This window comes from Neofelis nebulosa, chromosome X, assembly GCF_028018385.1.
Source record: "Neofelis nebulosa isolate mNeoNeb1 chromosome X, mNeoNeb1.pri, whole genome shotgun sequence".
NCBI lineage: Eukaryota > Metazoa > Chordata > Mammalia > Carnivora > Felidae > Neofelis > Neofelis nebulosa.
This window is the reverse complement of record NC_080800.1, coordinates 87,683,749-87,703,633: the sequence shown is the minus strand read 5'-3', so window position 1 is coordinate 87,703,633 and position 19,885 is coordinate 87,683,749. Positions and strand designations below refer to the sequence as shown.

At 37.7% G+C, this 19,885-nt stretch overlaps 1 protein-coding gene across 2 annotated transcripts in view; it reads right to left on the bottom strand.

Annotated features, from left to right (window-relative positions):
- Positions 1-9,207: 9,207 nt before the first annotated feature.
- DNAAF6 (dynein axonemal assembly factor 6) overlaps positions 9,208-19,885 on the bottom strand; it is a 37,092-nt gene continuing 26,414 nt past the window's right edge. For both annotated transcript variants that reach the window (XM_058713508.1, XM_058713507.1), the window contains exons 6-7: positions 15,749-15,834; positions 9,208-9,470 (exon numbers count right to left, since the gene is read on the bottom strand). In XM_058713508.1, coding sequence (XP_058569491.1) covers positions 9,341-9,470; positions 15,749-15,834 — 216 coding nt within the window. In that variant the 3' untranslated portion in view covers positions 9,208-9,340. The remainder of the gene's footprint in view (positions 9,471-15,748; positions 15,835-19,885) is intronic.

The following is a 19,885-nucleotide window of genomic DNA, read 5'->3' as shown; positions in this document are numbered from 1 at the left end:
AAACCCTGGAGAAAGTCGGGATAGAAGGAACATACTTAAAGATCATAAAAGCCATTTATGAAAAGCCCACAGCTAACATCATCCTCAATGGGGAAAAACTGAAAGCTTTTTCCCTGAGATCAGGAACACGACAGGGATGCCCACTCTCACCGCTGTTGTTTAATATAGTGCTGGAAGTTCTAGCATCAGCAATCAGACAACAAAAGGAAATCAAAGGCATCCAAATTGGCAAAGATGAAGTCAAGCTTTCGCTTTTTGCAGATGACATGATATTATACATGGAAAATCCGATAGACTCCACCAAAAGTCTGCTAGAACTGATACATGAATTCAGCAAAGTTGCAGGATATAAAATCAATGGACAGAAATCAGTTGCATTCTTATACACTAACAATGAAGCAACAGAAAGACAAATAAAGAAACTGATCCCATTCACAATTGCACCAAGAAGCATAAAATACCTAGGAATAAATCTAACCAAAGATGTAAAAGATCTGTATGCTGAAAACTATAGAAAGCTTATGCAGGTAATTGAAGAAGATATAAAGAAATGGAAAGACATTCCCTGCTCATGGATTGGAAGAATAAATATTGTCAAAATGTCAATACTACCCAAAGCTATCTACACATTCAATGCAATCCCAATCAAAATTGCACCAGCATTCTTCTCGAAACTAGAACAAGCAATCCTAAAATTCATATGGAACCACAAAAGGCCCCGAATAGCCAAAGTAATTTTGAAGAAGAAGACCAAAGCAGGAGGCATCACAATCCCAGACTTTAGCCTCTACTACAAAGCTGTCATCATCAAGACAGCATGGTATTGGCATAAAAACAGACACATAGACCAATGGAATAGAATAGAAACCCCAGAACTAGACCCACAAACGTATGGCCAACTCATCTTTGACAAAGCAGGAAAGAACATCCAATGGAAAAAAGACAGTCTCTTTAACAAATGGTGCTGGCAGAACTGGACAGCAACATGCAGAAGGTTGAAACTAGACCACTTTCTCACACCATTCACAAAAATAAACTCAAAATGGATAAAGGACCTGAATGTGAGACAGGAAACCATCAAAACCTTAGAGGAGAAAGCAGGAAAAGTCCTTTCTGACCTCAGCCGTAGCAATCTCTTACTCGGCACATCCCCAAAGGCAAGGGAATTAAAAGCAAAAGTGAATTACTGGGACCTTATGAAGATAAAAAGCTTCTGCACAGCAAAGGAAACAACCAACAAAACTAAAAGGCAACCAACGGAATGGGAAAAGATATTTGCAAATGACACATCGGACAAAGGGCTAGTATCCAAAATCTATAAAGAGCTCATCAAACTCCACACCCGAAAAACAAATAACCCAGTGAAGAAATGGGCAGAAAACATGAATAGACACTTCTCTAAAGAAGACATCCGGATGGCCAACAGGCACATGAAAAGATGCTCAGCGTCGCTCCTTATCAGGGAAATACAAATCAAAACCACACTCAGATACCACCTCACGCCAGTCAGAGTGGCCAAAATGAAGAAATCAGGAGACTATAGATGCTGGAGAGGATGTGGAGAAACAGGAACCCTCTTGCACTGTTGGTGGGAATGCAAATTGGTGCAGCCACTCTGGAAAGCAGTGTGGAGGTTCCTCAGAAAATTAAAAATAGACCTACCCTATGACCCAGCAATAGCACTGCTAGGAATTTACCCAAGGGATACAGGAGTACTGATGCATAGGGGCACTTGTACCCCAATGTTTATAGCAGCACTCTCAACAATAGCCAAATTATGGAAAGAGCCTAAATGTCCATCAACTGATGAATGGATAAAGAAATTGTGGTTTATATACACAATGGAATACTACGTGGCAATGAGAAAAAATGAAATATGTCCTTTTGTAGCAACGTGGATGGAACTGGAGAGTGTGATGCTAAGTGAAATAAGCCATACAGAGAAAGACAGATACCATATGGTTTCACTCTTATGTGGATCCTGAGAAACTTAACAGGAACCCATGGGGGAGGGGAAGGAAAAAAAAAAAAGAGGTTAGAGTGGGAGAGAGCCAAAGCATAAGAGACTGTTAAAAACTGAGAACAAACTGAGGGTTGATGGGGGGTGGGAGGGAGGGCAGGGTGGGTGATGGGTATTGAGGAGGGCACCTTTTGGGATGAGCACTGGGTGTTGTATGGAAACCAATTTGACAGTAAATTTCATATATTAAAAAATAAAATTAAAAAAATAAAATAAAATAAAATATCACCTCGCACCTGTCAGAATGGCTGAAATCAGCAACACAAGAATCAACAGGTGTTGATTCAGATGTGTAGAGAAAGGAACCCTCTTGCACTGTTGATGAGAATGAAAACTGGTGCAGCCACTGTGGAAAACATTATGGAGCTTCCTCAAATAGTTAAAAATAGAACTACCGTATGATTCAGCCATTGCATTACTGGGTATTTACGCAAATAGAAGAACACTAATTCCAAAGGATAATGCACCCCTATGTTTATAGCAGCATTATCTACAATATCCAAATTAAGGATGAATGGATAAATAAAATGTGGTGTCTACACACACACACACACACACACACACACACACACTGGAATATTACTCAGCCATAAAAAATGAAACCTTACCATTTGCAGCAACATAGATAGAGCTAGAGAATATTATGCTAAGTTAAATAAGTCAGTCAGAGAAAGACAAATACCATATGATTTCATTCATATGTGGAACTTAAGAAACAAAACAAACAAGCAAAGGGGAAAACAGAGAGGGAGAGAGACAGAGACAGAGACAGAGAGAGACAAACAAACAGACTTAACTATAGAGGACAAACTGATGGTTACCAGAGGTGAGGTGGAAGATGGGTGGGTAAAATAGGTGATGGGGATTAAGAAGTGGACTTGTCATGAGCACAGGGTGATGGAATTGTTGAATCACTATATCGTATACCTGAAACTCATGTAATACTGTATGTTAACTAACTGAAATTAAAATAAAAACTTTAAAACCCCACAGGGACAGGAGATGAGGTCCTTGGCCCAATGGTACCATCATAAAGTTCCCCTGGAAGGGCTGTACTCTCTGTAAGTGTTTGACTGGAAAAAAATCTTCATCTTTAACAGAGGGAAACAACAAGGAAATTTATCTGTCTCTATCTGAGTCCTAGATGGAAGAAAAAAAATTGTGAGAACTAAAGCACAGGCTTGGAACTCACATGGTTTTAGGTTGTAATTTATACCATCTGCTTTACCAGGAACATTTGCCCTGATGCTCTTGGTGGAAGTAAAGGTAGAACTGATTTGAATGGATGGTCCCACAACACAGACCACAGAAGTTTCACAGAATTTTTTTAAAAACCCATTAAGGAAGACACTGCAATAAGAAACTACAAGAATAAATGATTTAACACAAGTGAGGTTCAGTGGACATGAACATCAGCAAGTTTGGAATCCTAAGAGCCACGGAGCAGGCTGGGAGGGGGGATGGAATTTGAGAAAATTTCCCAGTATGAAGAACAAATAGAGATGGAAAATATGATGGAGAGGCAAAATGACATGGAGGATAGAATGAAAGGTGAAACATTAATCTAAGAGGCTCTCCAGAAGAAAAATAGAATTGGAGAAAGGCAACATTCAAGGGGATAATGGCTGAGGATTTTCCAGGATTGATAAAAGATTTAAGAAGCACAAGTACCAAATAAAATAAATAAAGTTAAATTTCTATCCAGACATGTTATAGTCAAATTGCAGAACACCAAAAACAAAGAGAAAAATTTTGAAAACTACAAGAGAAAAAAGAAAGATTACATCCAAACGAGAGAGACAGCCAACTTTGAAATTACAAAATATAAGCCAGAATACAGGTAAATGACATCTTCGAAGTTCTGAGGGAGAATATCTGTCAACTTAGATTTCTAAACCCAGCTAAATTATTTTTTAAAAGATTTTATTTTTAAGTAACCTCTACACTCAACATGGGCCTCGAACTCACAACCCCATGATGAAGAGTCATATGTTCTACCAACTGAGCCAGCCAAGCACCCCCTTCCCCAGCTAAATTATTATTCAAGAGTGACAGCAGTAAAAACATTTCCAAAAATGAACTGAGAGGATCAAGAATTCACAAACCCTTGTTGAAAGAAATACTGAAATATTTACTTCAAAAAGGAAACACTGATGTGGAAAAGAGAATGGTGAGCCAGACATTGGTAAACATGTGGATAGCTCTAAATAAGCATTGGTTGTAAAAAAAAAAACAATGAGGATGATGAATAATTTGGGCCATAAAAACAAAGTTGGAGGGGGCGCCCAGGTGGCTGCACTGATAGTGCAGAGCCTGCTTGGGATTCTCTCTTTCCCCTTTCTCTCTGCTCCCCACCCCCTCTCAAAATAAATAAATAAATGATTAAAAAAATAAAAATGAAAAAAAAAAGCAAAGTTGGAGAGGTATGGTTTTGTTAAAATTGTATAAGTCCTTGAAATGTTTTAAGGGAGGGCAGAGCTTTGAGACAGTTTAGACATTTTAAGTAAAAGGAAAAGAAAGAACCAAAATGTATAACTTCCAAACCTGTAGGAGATAAAAAAGAATAAAAAAATTTTTGACTAATGGGAAAAAAAGTCATGAAAGGAGGAAAAAAAAGTGTAGAAAAAAAGCAGAATAAGAAAAATCCCATGATAGTTAGTAAAAATAAATGTGGTTGGAGTAAAACTTGTGAGTGTAAAGACAGAATACTGTTTGCATTTAAATACCCAAAATGTAGCTACATTCTTTTCATAAAAGTCACCTAAAACATAAGGGCATAAAAAATGATGGAAAAAGACAAACCAAGCAAATACTAACCAAAATTGATGTAGGTATGTTAAAGTTAAATATAGAAATATACAAAACATATAATGCATACAAAACATACAAAGTGACAAATGTTATTAAGGATAAACTGTCATAGTATATTGATAATAGAAAGAATTCACCAGGAAGATGTAACAGTTCTATATCTCTCTGCACCTAATATATTGCCTCAAAATACATAAGGCAAAACTTGACTGAATTACGAACAGATAACAACAAATCTATCATAGGATGAAAATTTTAATATACCTCTCCATGTTGATAGATAAATCAGACCAAAAATTAATAAGAATGTAGATTTGACCAGCCGATTAAAAAAAAAAAAACTTTGGGGTGCCTGAGTGGCTCAATCTGTTAAGCACTGGACTTCAGCTCAGGTCACGATCTTGTGGTTTGTGAGTTCAAGCTCTGTGTCGGGCTCTGTGCTGACAGCTCAGAGCCTGGAGCCTGCTTTGGATTCTGTGTCTCCCTCTCTCTCTGCCCCTCTCCCTGATCACGCTCTGTGTCTCTCTCTCACTCAAAAATAAATAAACATTAACAAAAACTTCAATTGACGCATATAAAATTCTATACCCAATATTTACCAAATACTCATTCTTTAAAAATATACATAGATCAGGGCACCTGGGTGGCTTAGTTGGTTAAGTGTCCAGCTCTTTATTTCAGCTTAGGTCATGATCTCATGGTTCATGGGTTTGAGCCCCACATCTGGCTTTGCGCTGACAGCACAGAGCCTGCTTGGGATTCTCTGTCTCCCTCTATCTCTCTCTGCTTCTCCCTTGCTTGCGCGCGCTCTCTCTCTCTCTCAAAAATAAACATTAAAAATTTTTTTAAAAAGCACACATAGATCTTTTATCACATTGCAATAAAATTAGAATTCCAAGAAACAAAAATTAAAAAAAGAATTTACTTGGAAATTAAAAGAAAGTAAGTTATAAAACCAGTTTGTGCAATATTATCCCATTTAGGGAAAAATAATATCTATGTTACACATTGAAAAAAAATGTCAAAAAGAGACACTAAAAATGGTAAAGGTGGTTATTCATGGTTTGTTAGCTTACAGGTGATTTTTAGCTTTGCTTTTTTAAATTTTTATTTATTTATTTTTAATTTTTTATGCGTTTATTTATTTATTTAGAGACAGTGAGCACAAGTGGGGTAGGGACAGAGAGAGAGGGAGAGAGAATTCCAAGCAGGCTCTGCTCTGTCAGAACAGTGCTGGACACAGGGCTTGAACTCTTGAACCATGAGATCATGACCTGAGCTGAGATCAAGAGTTGGTCACTTAACCAACTGAGCCACCCAGGCCCCCCAGCTTTGCTTTATTTTTAAATAGCTTTTCTGTGTTGTTAAATTTTCCTGTTTGGAACATGTAAGCATATACATAGTTTTTCTAATTAGAAAAAAAAAATCAACAATGAATTGTACTTAGGGTAATGTGTAGAATAATAACTTGCCTGGCTATTGCAATAGCATCATAACCGATCTCATTTTCATTGTGGCCTAATACAGTCTCTTTCCCAAAGCACTGAGAATAAAATCCAGTTTCCTAACCTCGGCCTGCAAGGTTCTACATGACAGTGCTCCAGCCTACATTTTCCAACCTTACCTCCAGTCACTCCCCAGATTCACCCTACTCCAACCACACCAGCTTTCATTTCCTTGAACTCTCCAAGTTCTTTCCACTTGGGTCTTCACATTTGCTACCCTTTGTACCTGGAAGCCATGCTGCTCTCCTTACCCCAATATTGTCTTTGCCTGGCTAAGTCCTAAGTATTCTTCATGTTTTGGCTAGAACCTTAAGGAAGCCTTTTCTTCTCTCATTCCCCAGACTTAAGTTTGGTTTCTCTGATAGATATTTTCAAAGCACCCATTCTAGGGGCACCTGGGTGGCTCAGTTAGTTGAGTGTCTGACTTCGGCTCAGGTAATGATCTCAAGGTTCATGAGTTTGATCTCTGCATTGGGCTCTGTACCAACAGCTTGGAGCCTGGAGCCTGCTTCAGATTCTGTGTCTCCCTCTCTCTCTGCCCCTCCTCTGCTCATGCTTGCTCTCTCTCTTTCTCTCTCTCAAAAATAAACATTAAAAAATTTTTAAAAAACCACCCATTCTTTTCTTTCATACCAATAAAAAGAAACTTGAAAATACATGTTTATGTGTTTACTTGGTTATTGTTTGTCTGCCTTGATAAACTCTGTAAGGACAGGGACCCCATCTGGTTTGTTCATTGTTGTATCTCCAGCACCTGATATAGTGCCAGGAACTTGGTAAGTGCTTAGTGAATATTTGTTGAATGAATGCATAAATGAGTGAATGAATGAATGATTGAATCCTCACAAGTGGTGCTACTGGAGATTATGGAACCAAAAAATGAAGCAAAGAAGTTCATAAAGGAGAAGACTAATGATATGCCACAACTGTGGTTTTAAATTCCAGTTCTCCTGGTTATGGCTAAGATTCATTGAAAAATGCTGACAAAGCGGTGCCTGGGTGGCTCATTTGGTTGAGTGTCTGCCTTTGGCTCAGGTCATGATCTTGCAGTTCATGAGTTTGAGCCCCGCATCAGGCTCACTGCCATCAGCGCAGAAACTGTAGGCGCTGAGCCCACTTAGGATTCTCTGTCTCCTTCTCTGCCTACCCCTCCCCCACTGTGTTCTTTCTTTCCCTCTCCCTCTCTCTCAGAAATAAGGAAACATTAAAAAAAAGAAAAAATGCTGACAAGATGAATTTCCTTTTTGTCTTCTTATTCTACATTTGCTTTACTGGACTATTCCCCTTTAAAGGAAGAAAGTCCTGGGAATTAGCTTAAAAACAAAACAACAATGACAACAAAGTTGTTACTTCTGAGGCCAAGGACAGTGAAGTAGGATGATGCACAGATGGGTATAAATTACTGGATCGCATTTCATTGTCTTGAAGCTCTGTTTCATTACATAATTGATACAGTACCACAAAACCAAAGCCCAATGCAAGTTGGCCTGGATATGCTCTATCTTCTCCTCCAGGGACAACTTGTGCACATTCAGTCAGCTTGAATAATAATGGTCTTTGTAATTAGGGCCAGTACATAGGAAAAAGAGATACATTTTCCACTGACTCACTGTTGCTCTCTAGAGAAGAAAAATATTGGTTACTGCCTAGGCTTGCCCCAGAGTTTACACCGTAGGGTGTAATCTTAAATTTTTAAAATATAGCCTTGAAAAAAGATGCTGAGGAAGCAAAGTAGGACACTTTTTTGTTCCTGTAACATCATGGACTTAAATTCACAGACACTAGTTCCTTTTAGTTAACCCCACCATCAATTCTTGCCCCCCGCAGAAGAATGTCATGGTGGTGATTTCAATGGTGAATTCTCTACAAGAGCTCAATGTTTTAGCACAACTATTTTTGCCAAAATCTCAGTCTTTTCCTTCTATTAGATCTAGTTACAAACTAGAGGCTTGGTAGTTATCTACATATGTAAGTCTGGAAAATATCTGCTTATTGAGTTCCTTAATAGTTCACTTAGATGAGATAAACATCTTTCAATTTTTCATCTCTTCTCAAAATTTCACTCCCAGGTAACTCCACAGTTCTACAGTGATGTGTGAGGCCTAGCTACATGAGCTTTAAAATAAGATTTATTCATAAATAATTCTGAAATAAACTTCAGTAATACAGTCCAGAAGGGGCAGGGGGCATTGACATAACTCATAAAAATAGGTATGCCCAATTATGAATAAAGATAAGAAATGAAAGAGAACAGGTTTTGTAAATGCACCACACTTTTCTTTATATTCCTTTTAAATGTCAAGGATTTCAATACTAAATATACACACAGTAGTCCAAAAGGCACTGTTAGTAATTATTAGTGCACAAAAGGAAGAAGATTTTTAACCTAACCAGGTCCAGACACTGAAAGCAGTACTGAGGAAGCTAAATAACACTGTGTGTTCTGAAGTATTTCTTATTCAAGTAAAACATGTTGTTTAGGATGGCGTACCAAACTACTTATAATCCTTTGTTATTTGTACATCCCAGGATTGTGAGAACCTAACCAGAGAATACTGTAAATCATTTGATCAAATCAATGAGAAGGCAACCAAATAAACTTTTCTGGCCATAATAATGACCAATTGCAATGGAACTGATTGTATCATAGTATAATTAATTGGCTTAAGTTCTTCAGACTACTGAAATAAGTGGACCAACCATTTCATGGTCATATTTCAGTTTGAATTGACCATGCAGTAATCTAATTGGTTAACCTGCAAATTCTATCCAGCTATCACCAAAAAAATGAAATAGCTTATGAATATAAGAAAACAGTATTTCCCACCAGAGGAATAGGAATGACGGTAAATGACCAGGAACTCACTAGAATTGAATTTAGACCCTTTATGAACTATGTCAGAATAATAAAAAAGATAGGAGACATTCGCCAGTTTTTCAAAGGTTTTTTTAAAAATTTTTTAGCAGTGCTGTTTTACCATGTTTCCTTCTTGTTCATGAAGTTTCAGAAGAAGTTAATGAAATCCAAGTCTTTTTTCATTGTTAGGGCGACTTCAAGAGTCTCAGTCTCCAGGATATAGAAAGCTTTGGCACTGTTGCATTCCACAGGGTGGGGAAGGGTTATCAACAGCTTCCTAAAAATCAAAACAAAATAAGACAAGGTAAAAAACCTAGAATCAAATTCCTAAAGTAATATCAAGAAGATATCACTTTTATTTTATTTTATTTTATTTTAATATGAAATTTATTGTCAAATTGGTTTCCATACAACACCCAATGCTCATCCCAACAGTTGCCCTCCTCAATGCCCATCTCTGCCCCCCCCCCCAGTGCCCCATCAACCCTCAGTTTATTCTCAGTTTTTAAGAGTCTCTTATGGTTTGCCTCCTTCCTTCTCGGTAACTTTTTCCCCCCGTCCCCTCCCCCATGGTCTTCTGTTAAGTGTCTCAGGATCCACATAAAAGTGAAAACATATGGTATTTGTCTTTGTATGACTTATTTCACTTAGCATAATACTCTCCAGTTCCATCCATGTTGCTACAAAAGGCCATATTTCATTCTTTCTCATTGCCAAGTAGTATTCCATCAAGTATATAAACCACAACTTCTTTATCCATTCATCAGTTGATGGACATTTAGGCTTTTTCCATAATTTGGCTATTGTTGAAAGTGCTGCTATAAACATTGGGGTACAAGTGCCCCTATGCATCAGCACTCTTGTATCCCTTGGGTAAATTCCTAGCAGTCCTATTTCTGGGTCCTAGGGTAGATCTATTTTTTTTTTAATTTTTTTTCAACGTTTTTTATTTATTTTTGGACAGAGAGAGACAGAGCATGAACAGGGGAGGGGCAGAGAGAGAGGGAGACACAGAATCGGAAATAAGCTCCAGGCTCCGAGCCATAAGCCCAGAGCCCGACGCGGGGCTCGAACTCACGGACCGCGAGATCGTGACCTGGCTGAAGTCGGACGCTTAACCGACTGTGCCACCCAGGCGCCCCAAGGGTAGATCTATTTTTAATTTTTTGAGGACCCTCCACACTGTTTTCCAGAGTGGATATACCCGTTTGCATTCCCACCAACAGTGCAAGAGGGTTCCCATTTCTCCACATCCTCGCCAGCATCTATAGTCTCCTGATTTGTTCATTTTAGCCACTCTGACTGGCGTGAGGTGATATCTCAGTGTGGTTTTGATATCACTTTTAATAAGATAACGGGAAGCAATATATACCATCAAAAGGTTAGGAACCAAAAAAACAATATTTAGACACTGTAAGTGCAAGCTCAAAAATATGCCAAATTAACACACATAATATATCAGCCTTTTTGGCCTTAAAAATACAAGCAGGGGTTTTGATACCCCCACTCTTTTTTCGAGATTGACCTCATTTTTCATTATATAAACATAGTCTCAGGCTTGATTTATAGGCAGAGGAACAGAGCCATTGCAACTTTAAGTTGGTTGGATAGATATGTTGCCAGCCATGCTTATGTGTACATGGAACGTGACTAACTGATACAAATCTGAAAATTGGAATAGTTCTATAATAATTCTGCTGATGCAACCTCAGGCTGAGACTCTACTACATGTATAGTTATTGAAATTCAGGCCTGGAATGATTTTAATACTAGATCAATGAAAGTGCTTCTCTGTGCTTGCTTCTGGTTCTTTCTACTATACATTGACAAAAATCCCTGTGAGAGATTGCTGGGTTTATTTTGCAGTTGTGGGGCTCCGTTGCTAGATAGCTGTATGCTTTAGCTGCATTGCTGGGCTGAGCCATCCATAATTCTGTCATAGTGGTATGAATCTGAATTATGCATGGGGTCGGCACATGCTGGTATCTGAAGAAAATTAAATGCATGAAGCACTTGTTACCTCACATTCTCCATAAAGAAGCCTTCAGTATCTCTATAAAAAGTGGACAGAAAAGCTCTTTTAAAAGGTATAGGATCCAAGTTTGTAAAGGAATCTGGTATTTTTTAGGGGTACTTATTGAATCCTTGTATAAAGAACTAGTATTTGAAAACAAACTCTTGAAAACCAATTGCCTCCTTACTCATTTGCAAGACCTAAGTTTAGGAAACTGGGCTCATTAAAAGTATTTATCACACATGTTTGTGTGATCACATTTCTCTAGAAGAGAAATTTCCTGTTACTCTTGTTCTATTCCAGATACTTGTAGTAAGAAAAACATCTCTCTCCACCAGAAGTAATGATATCATGATGTATTTATTTCAAATTTAAAAAAATTTTAATGTGTGTTTATTTTTCAGAGAGAGAGACAGGGTGTGAGAGGGGGAGGGGCAGAGAAAGGGAGACACAGAATCCAAAGCAGGCTCCAGGCTCTAAGCTGTCAGCACAGAGCCCAACGTGGGGCTTGAACTTATGAACTTTGAGATCCCGACCTGAGTCCAAGTTGGGCACTTAACCAACTGAGCTACCCAGGTGCCCCTCATGGTGTATTTTAATATATCATGTAATATTTGGCATCTCAAAAAAGTGGGTGCAAAAAGTGTTTAGAGTCCATCTTTTTAAAGTTGTTTACAATATAGTTTGAGCTGGAGTTAGATTTGCTTTATCCCTTATTCTACAAATGATAATATATTCACTTTATTTTTTTTAATGTTTATTTATTTTTGAGACAGAGAGAGACAGAGCATGAATGGGGGAGGGTCAGAGAGAGGGAGACACAGAATCTGAAACAGGCTCCAGGCTCTGAGCGGTCAGCACAGAGCCCGACGTGGGGCTTGAACTCACGGACCGCGAGATCATGACCTGAGCCGAAGTCGGCCAGTTAACCGACTGAGCCACCCAGGTGCCCCTAATATATTCACTTTAAAAATAAAGCAAAGCTCAGTGGTGGTAGCTTCATTGCACTAAAAGACAACTATAAATCAGCTGAAGAAGGAGTTCCAGTGATAATGTGCACTTCTCTGTTCAGAGAGAAATAAATTCAGCAGAGACAGTGGCCATTGGAATGATCCATCTATGCCTGCATTCCTGGCTAGTCCTTAGTAGTATGGCTTCAAATACTAAAATTTTGAACAGAAACTGTGCAACTTATTTAGGCTCTTAGGAGAAGGGAAGTATTTTTGTCTAGTCTGTTTTACTGCCTGATATCTGGATTGAGATTTATATATAAACAAAATAAAATTCTACAAATACTTATCCATGTACAATTCATTGAAGGACAGGACTATATCTTATCTTCATGTCCCCCCAGTTGTAACAGGAGACTTTATGAATGTTTGTTGAATGAATACATAAATGAATGAAAAGCAAAATAACATTTGAGTACCTACAACACATTAGTACTATCAAATATGAATAAACATTTAAACTCAATCCCTCTGCCTTTACATTGATAGTATACTTGCTTTTAAGAAGCTACAGTTTAGGCACTGATCAAATGTTTATCCAGTGTTACTTTTCATTAGAAATTGTTTAAAAGTGAATGATAATATACGAAAGTAAAGACAAAAGAATTATCTATACAAGTGAACTCTAGAGACTTACATCCTTACATTTATATTAGCAAAGTCAAGTTGATGTTCCTTGCAAGAGATTTAAATACAGGACAACCTTGTTCTGTGCATATTCACATAATGTAGTTTTTATTTTATGTAGTTAATAAATTATTTTATCTCTGGGTTAGTTAACAAGAGACTTTTAATGATAGAGAAAAAACTAAGGGTTGATGGAAGGAGGTGGGTGGGAGATTAGCTAGATGGGTGATGGGGACTAAGGGGGGCCCTTGTTGTGATGAGCACTGGGTGTTGTATGTAAGTGATGAAATCACTGAATTCTACTCCTGAGATCAATATTGCACTGTATATTAACTAACAAAATTTAAATTAAAAAATAAATATTTGGGTTTAAAAAACATGACTTTTTAAACGTTTTCTAATGGAGACATAACTATTTTCAAAGAAAGTGAAGAAACAGCTACTGAGCTGACATTCAGTATTTCAATTTGAAAACATCTTTTGAGTTTGAGTATCAGTCAATTCTCAATCAGTCTGAATTAAAGGAGCACAGAAAAGATGAGAATAAAACAGCATTCAACCAAAAATTAATTCATACTTGTCTTTACAATATGTTTTTACTATCACGTTCAAGGAATTCATTTATGATATTCTTAGAATACACTTCAAAAAATAGTGAAACCTCATATGAAGATAAAAGTCCTTGGGAAATTATCCAATTTCCCCTGTCTTTCCTCCTTTCTGTCTACTCCATGTTGGGAATCAACGTGCAAAAACAATGATTTTTTTTAAAATAAAGAAGTTAAGACATTGCTTTATTTCTTTTGGTTGTATAATTCTAAAAATCTGGGTTTTATTGATAGTTCTAATGCAATTGACTGTCATTTGACTGATCTTACCAGTCAATTCAGTTAAAATAGATTCACGTGTTCTGCCTTATAGATTCATGAACAGGAGGTTTTCTCTTACCTCTCTAGGGGTGAGTAAACATAGTGTGATATGCTGTCAAAGTTAGAAACTAAAGAAAGTATATGTGAATACCAATAACCTCAAAAACAAGTCACATTTCCAATAACACAATTTCAGATAATAGCGTGGCTCCAAAGAATGCGCAAGTGTTAAGGAAAAATGACAAAAATGGTAACAGCCTATCTACAGTCTTCTATCATAATTAATGATTTTTTTCTTAAGAGACAGCACCTCTCTGCACTATTTAATATATAAGAACATTATGATCCCAAAATTCTAGTGTAGTCCACATTCTACATGGACAAGTATCTCTGTGTGAGTCTTTCATTTGGTGGGCTCTGATAGCTATCTGGAATGGCAGCATAGCAGCTGCCTGAAGATTGATGGAGAACTGCTAGGAGAATGGAAATTAACTCCACGGTGTGTAGATACGTATGTGTTTTTAACAAGCGCACCAATATCATGGAAGATTAACTGTTAATTTAAGCAACTTTCCTTGCAGAGGTTATGTGGAAGAGTAAAAGCATATATAATAAGAATGAAAAAATTACACTGCTCCTCGAAGTAAATCGTAGGAATAGTGGATGAAATTTTTATAACAGGAGACAATTTTGGTGAGAATATAGTTTTGAAATTACATGAATAATGAGAAAGTACTTGATATATATCCATGGGTAGATCATTTTGGGTTAAATGCATCTACTATAGAAATCAAGGTTAAGCTATGTATGTACATTGGGTCGTTTATACATAGAAGTCTTTTGTATGAGGGATCTACTTTTTATTTTTTTGAAACCCTAAGATCAACAGGGGAAGATTATTGATACTGATAATGGAAGAAAGAAAATGTGCCAGCAGCTGACTGCTTACCACACCCAGTTTGAAATGTTCGTGAATAACAGAGAAAGAGCCACTGCAGTCAACCAAAGTGTGCTCACTAGCATACATTCAGATGAAAAGTGAAACAAGCAAGGAGATATTTAGATATTTTATCTATCACACATCAGGTTCCATTGATTTTCTCTTTATGGACTTGTTTTTGAGAGACGGGATTGATTTGTCCAGGTTTCAGATAAACATTTGTATCAGAATCTTACTGTACGTGTTGCATTTTGGAAACATAATTTGAACCTGTGTAATAAGAAGACTATTTTGAAAATATCAAAATGTTTAATTATATTATGCCATTATTACCTGTATTCTTTTTAAATGTATCTATACTACTTGAGAAGCTAGTGATAAATTTGTTAGAATTTTTTAAAATTTTTTTAATGTTTATTTATTTTTGAGAGAGAGAGAGAGACAGAGTATAAGCTGGAGAGGGGCAGAGAGACAGGGATACAAAATCCAAAGCAGGCTCCAGGCTCTGAGCTGTCAGCACAGAGCCCGATGTGGGGCTCGAACTCACTAGCTGTGAGATCATGACCTGAGCCAGACATCTAGCCAACTGGGCCACCCAGGCACACCAATTTGCTAGAATTTTTGCTTTAAGGAATTGATGACAAGACTTTTCTGTTAATTTTTAGATGGATACAGTCAAATTGAACCTTAGAGTCCCATGGTAACCAGAAAGTTCAAAGATATTGCTTCTCTTATGGCATCTCTGTACAAAAAGCCACAAGCGAGACTTACAACTTAAGAGATTTTCATCTCTAGTTATTTTTCCTCACAGATAAGTAAACTGTATCTGAATGTCAAAGGCTGTATTTTAGTGGTAGCAATCTACTCCAAATGTACGGGTGCAAAGCAGAAAAAACTAGGTGTTTTAGGTGTTTCAAAAAATATACATACATATATATTTATATTATGTAGATCAAACATCTGAATGAATAACTTACTTTTTCACTTTTTGTCAAACTTTAGGAGTGATGAAAAATAACAATGTACACTTTAAGAATATTGATTATAGATTCATTAATATTTTAATACATTATTCTAGTTCTAAGTTTTACTCACTTATTAGGAGTGCGAAGGTCAAGGATCATTTCCTGGATATCAATTTGAATTTCAGAAGGGTTTGTATTCGGCAGTTTAATTTTAACCTGAAAGAGAAAATGAGAAGAAAAATACTTTTGTTTTGAAGAACAGTTAATTTGAAGAGGGTAGGGAAGTATGGGGAAATGAGAGCTAATATTTATTAAGTTCCAGCTATGTGTGCATGGCTAGGCCCTTTCCTCATTACAATCTTGAGATGCAGGATTACCCCCATTTTATAGATGGAGAAAGTGAGATACAGAGAAGTTTAATGAGGGTAACCGTCTGTAATTGAACTAAGGTTCCTTGCCTGTAACTTTCATTGTCTGAAGGTGCACACTAGTACACCTGCTAAGGTTGGGGACTTTCAATGGACTTTATATCAATGGGCACTTTGAATAAAAAGTGGTTAATTTTCATGTTGGGTGTGGGTTGGTGATGCCATTTGTAGTATCCTGGTATAAACTCCTATTCCACATTTCCTAGAGAAGTGTAGGAGTCCATAAAAGTCGTTAACACAAGAAGAGAAATAACAACATGATCTCTACGTACCCCACACCCACCCCCGCCTCCACACACACGCACACACAAAGTGGGACTATTTATTGGTTTGGTAAGATTTTACTTAAAAATGTCGCATCTCAATTCTCACAGGACCCAGTAATTCCACTCCTGGGTACATACACAAGAGCATTTAAAACCCAGGTGTTCTCTTCCCTTATCCATCCCTCAAATATTGACATTTTCCAAGGGTCAGTCTGTCAATCTGTCAATCTGCTTGCATGGATTCAGAAGTTTCTGCCAGTTCTGGTTCAAGGATTCCAGACATGTGATTCAGACATTTTGATGAAACCTCCTCAAAATGGCATCATCAGAATGTAAAATTACTGATTTGTTTTAACCAAGTAATATGTATAAGACATCTTTCACTCTTACTTCATACCTGACCTTAAGCCCATCTCAAATTCTTTCCCATCTCTCTCTCTTCTCACCCCATGTGCTTCTGCATCTAACTCTCTCATTATGTATTAAATGTACTTAAAAATTTAAATACATCTAACTTTCACAATCAGAAATACATTAAATATATACAATTAGATCAACTTTTAAGGAGGTATCCACTCCCTACCATCATTATGAAAGAATGCTAGGATATTAACTATAAATATATGTATATTATATTACTATTAGAAGTTTAATTGAAGGTTTACTGTGCTGCCTAGAGCTGATAATAAGGAATTGTATTACAGCTCAAATATCTGTCTCCCTGAAACACAGTCTAATTTGCAACCAATCCAATAAGGTTAACATAATCAGAAAGCCTGCAAAAAAATGTGTCCGTCCTCTAGAATTTATATGGAAAAGAGAACCCATTCAATTATCATGTAGCCAAATCTATGTATTCATTAGAAGTAAATAAGTATGACTGTTTTAACCTTAAGAGAAAAATCAGGATTTGAGAAGCAGACCATTCAGGAAACAAGTGGATTCTCAGAAGATAGGCAGACACGTTGCTCAGAATGATTGGTAGCCCTTTCCGAGGTGAATACGTGTGATAAACATGTGACTCCTGGTTGTGTCTGCCAGATAGTGACTGACTCCTATCCCATCCCTGACGCTCACCTCATTCTCAGTGAGACTTGGAGATGGAGTTAGGCTCATAACCCTGTGAAGGAGGTGATAATGAAAAAGAAACAGACTAAATGGCTTGTTTCATAGGTCACATCAGAATGTCCCCTTATCAATACGGATGCATTAAAGCAGAAGAGCCAAAATATTATATATCCATTGCTCAAAAAGAGTATCAAGCTATGTGCAGGCTGCTTTTCCCATCCTCTAGAACAAACAATGGGTTATTTGGCAGAATATCAATAACTCTAGCCCCATTTACTTTTGGCTTTTAGAGATAATCTGCTGTTCAACACACATGGGTGAAAATGGGAATCCACTGACCTACTTCCCCACTGCACACATACCCCTTCTTACCACGAGTAGTCCTCTGGGGGAAGACAGGCTATCTTCCTACATACCTTTGACACCTTAAGTTCCTTTTTCCATGGTCCCCAACTGACATCCAAGAGGTCAGGTACTTCAGTCAGCCCTATTTCTCAAGGGTAGGCTGTTCCCTATTCTTTGCCACATTGTTTCTATTACACATGTTTGGCTTCTCTCGTCAACATTGTTTTTATCTCTAAAGCCATGACCCAGAGTCAACGTCACTTCATTGATCTGATTCCTCTTGGTTTTTGATACCTGGCTTGGAACTGGAGTGAGAATTTCCAGTGCCTCTGTTTGAACTCTGTCTCTGAATGTTGACCCCATCCCAAGGGCTATGTATTCTGTCCTCAGTCCCATTTCTGCAAGTTTCCTAGTGTCCCTCTCAATACCTCCCCCTCTCCAAGCATACATGTGCTACTTAAGATCAGTTCTACTTTATTCCAAGCCCAATGCAAAGCCAGCACTCTGTGGTAGTATATTCTAACCCCTCAGAGAACACCAATTCTGAAAATCAACATCTCCAGTCTCTGTCTTTGAGTTTCACATGGATTTATATTTCTAACAGCCTTGGACACTTCCAGCAAGATTTCTTATAGGCAGTTCAAACTCAATATAACCCAAACTTAATATATTTCTCTTAGAACTTTGTCTTCTTTCTTTTGCATTGCATTCCTGATCCCCATACCAAAAACAAAGCTGTTTACTCTTATTCCAGAAGTAACAAATGGCAATTGTAAATAAAGTGTAAAATTCAGATGAACAAAAAGAAATAAAAACCATCTCTAAGACTACCACCCAGAGACAAACCACTTTACATTCCCCTATCTTGATTCATGTCATCACCATTTACCCAGTCACCCAAACTAGAACTCTTGACTCCTATTTCTCCCTTACATATCTCATTTGACAACCTTCCATATGTGGAATTCTAGAAACTTAACAGAAGACCATGGGGGAAGGGAAGGGGAAAAATAGTTTCAAACAGAGAGGGAGGCAAACCATAAAGGACTCTTAAATGCAGAGAACAAACTGAGGTTTGATGGGGTAGCAGGGGAGAGGGGAAAATGGGTGATGGATATTGAGGAGGGAACTTGTTGGTATGAGCACTGGGTGTTGTATGTAGGCAATGAATCATGGGAATCTACTTTTGAAGCCAAGAGCACACTGTAGACACTGTATGCTAGCTAACTTGACAATAAATTATGTTAACAAAGTAAATCTTATCAATACTACTTCTTAAATGTCTACCTTGCTCTCTATCCCTACTGCCACCCTCCAGGGGCCTACCTCTCTCACCTGAATTAGTGATATTGTCTATCAATTGGTTTTCCTACCACTAATCTCCCTAACTCCCACTCATTTCCTACCATCATCTCTGCCAAATTCTCCACGATAATCTGCCACTAGAGTTGTTATGAAATACCACATCTAATTGTTTAACTCACCTGCTTTAAGATGTTTAGTAACTCTAATGCCCACAAAAGTTCACATTTCATGGTGTCTTAGTCTGTTGGGGCTGCCATAACACAATACTACAGACTGGAATTCTGAGCATGCCAGACATGCGAGTATGGTTGGTTTCTGGTGAGAGCTTTCTTCTCTACTTGCAGAAAGCTGCCTTCTCACAGGGTGCTCACATGGCCCAGAGAGAAACCAAGCAGAGCAAGCTCTCTGGTATCTTTGTATAAACACACTAATATCATCATGCCGGCCCCACCCTTGTGACCTCATCTAAACCAAATTACCTCTCAAAGGTTCCATCTCCAAATACCATTACAGTGGGGGTTGGAGCTTCAAAATATGAACTTCAGGGGGACGAAATCAGTCCAAAGCACATGGTATGACCTTCAAGGGCTTTTCCAACTAGCTCCAAGCTGCTTATTCTGTTTTATCTTGTATTACTCCATGCCAGTGCATTCTGGGGTTCCAAGAACATCACAAATGCTCTCAAAACACATCATATGCTTTCATAGCACTATGCCTTTGCTCATGCTGCTGCCTACTCTTCTCGGAGAGCTTTTCCACCCTGACAAACTATTATGGACTTCAAATGTCCAGGCATCCAGCAGAGGAAGAGAAATAATAAAGATCAGAGCAGAAATAAACAATATAAAATCTAAA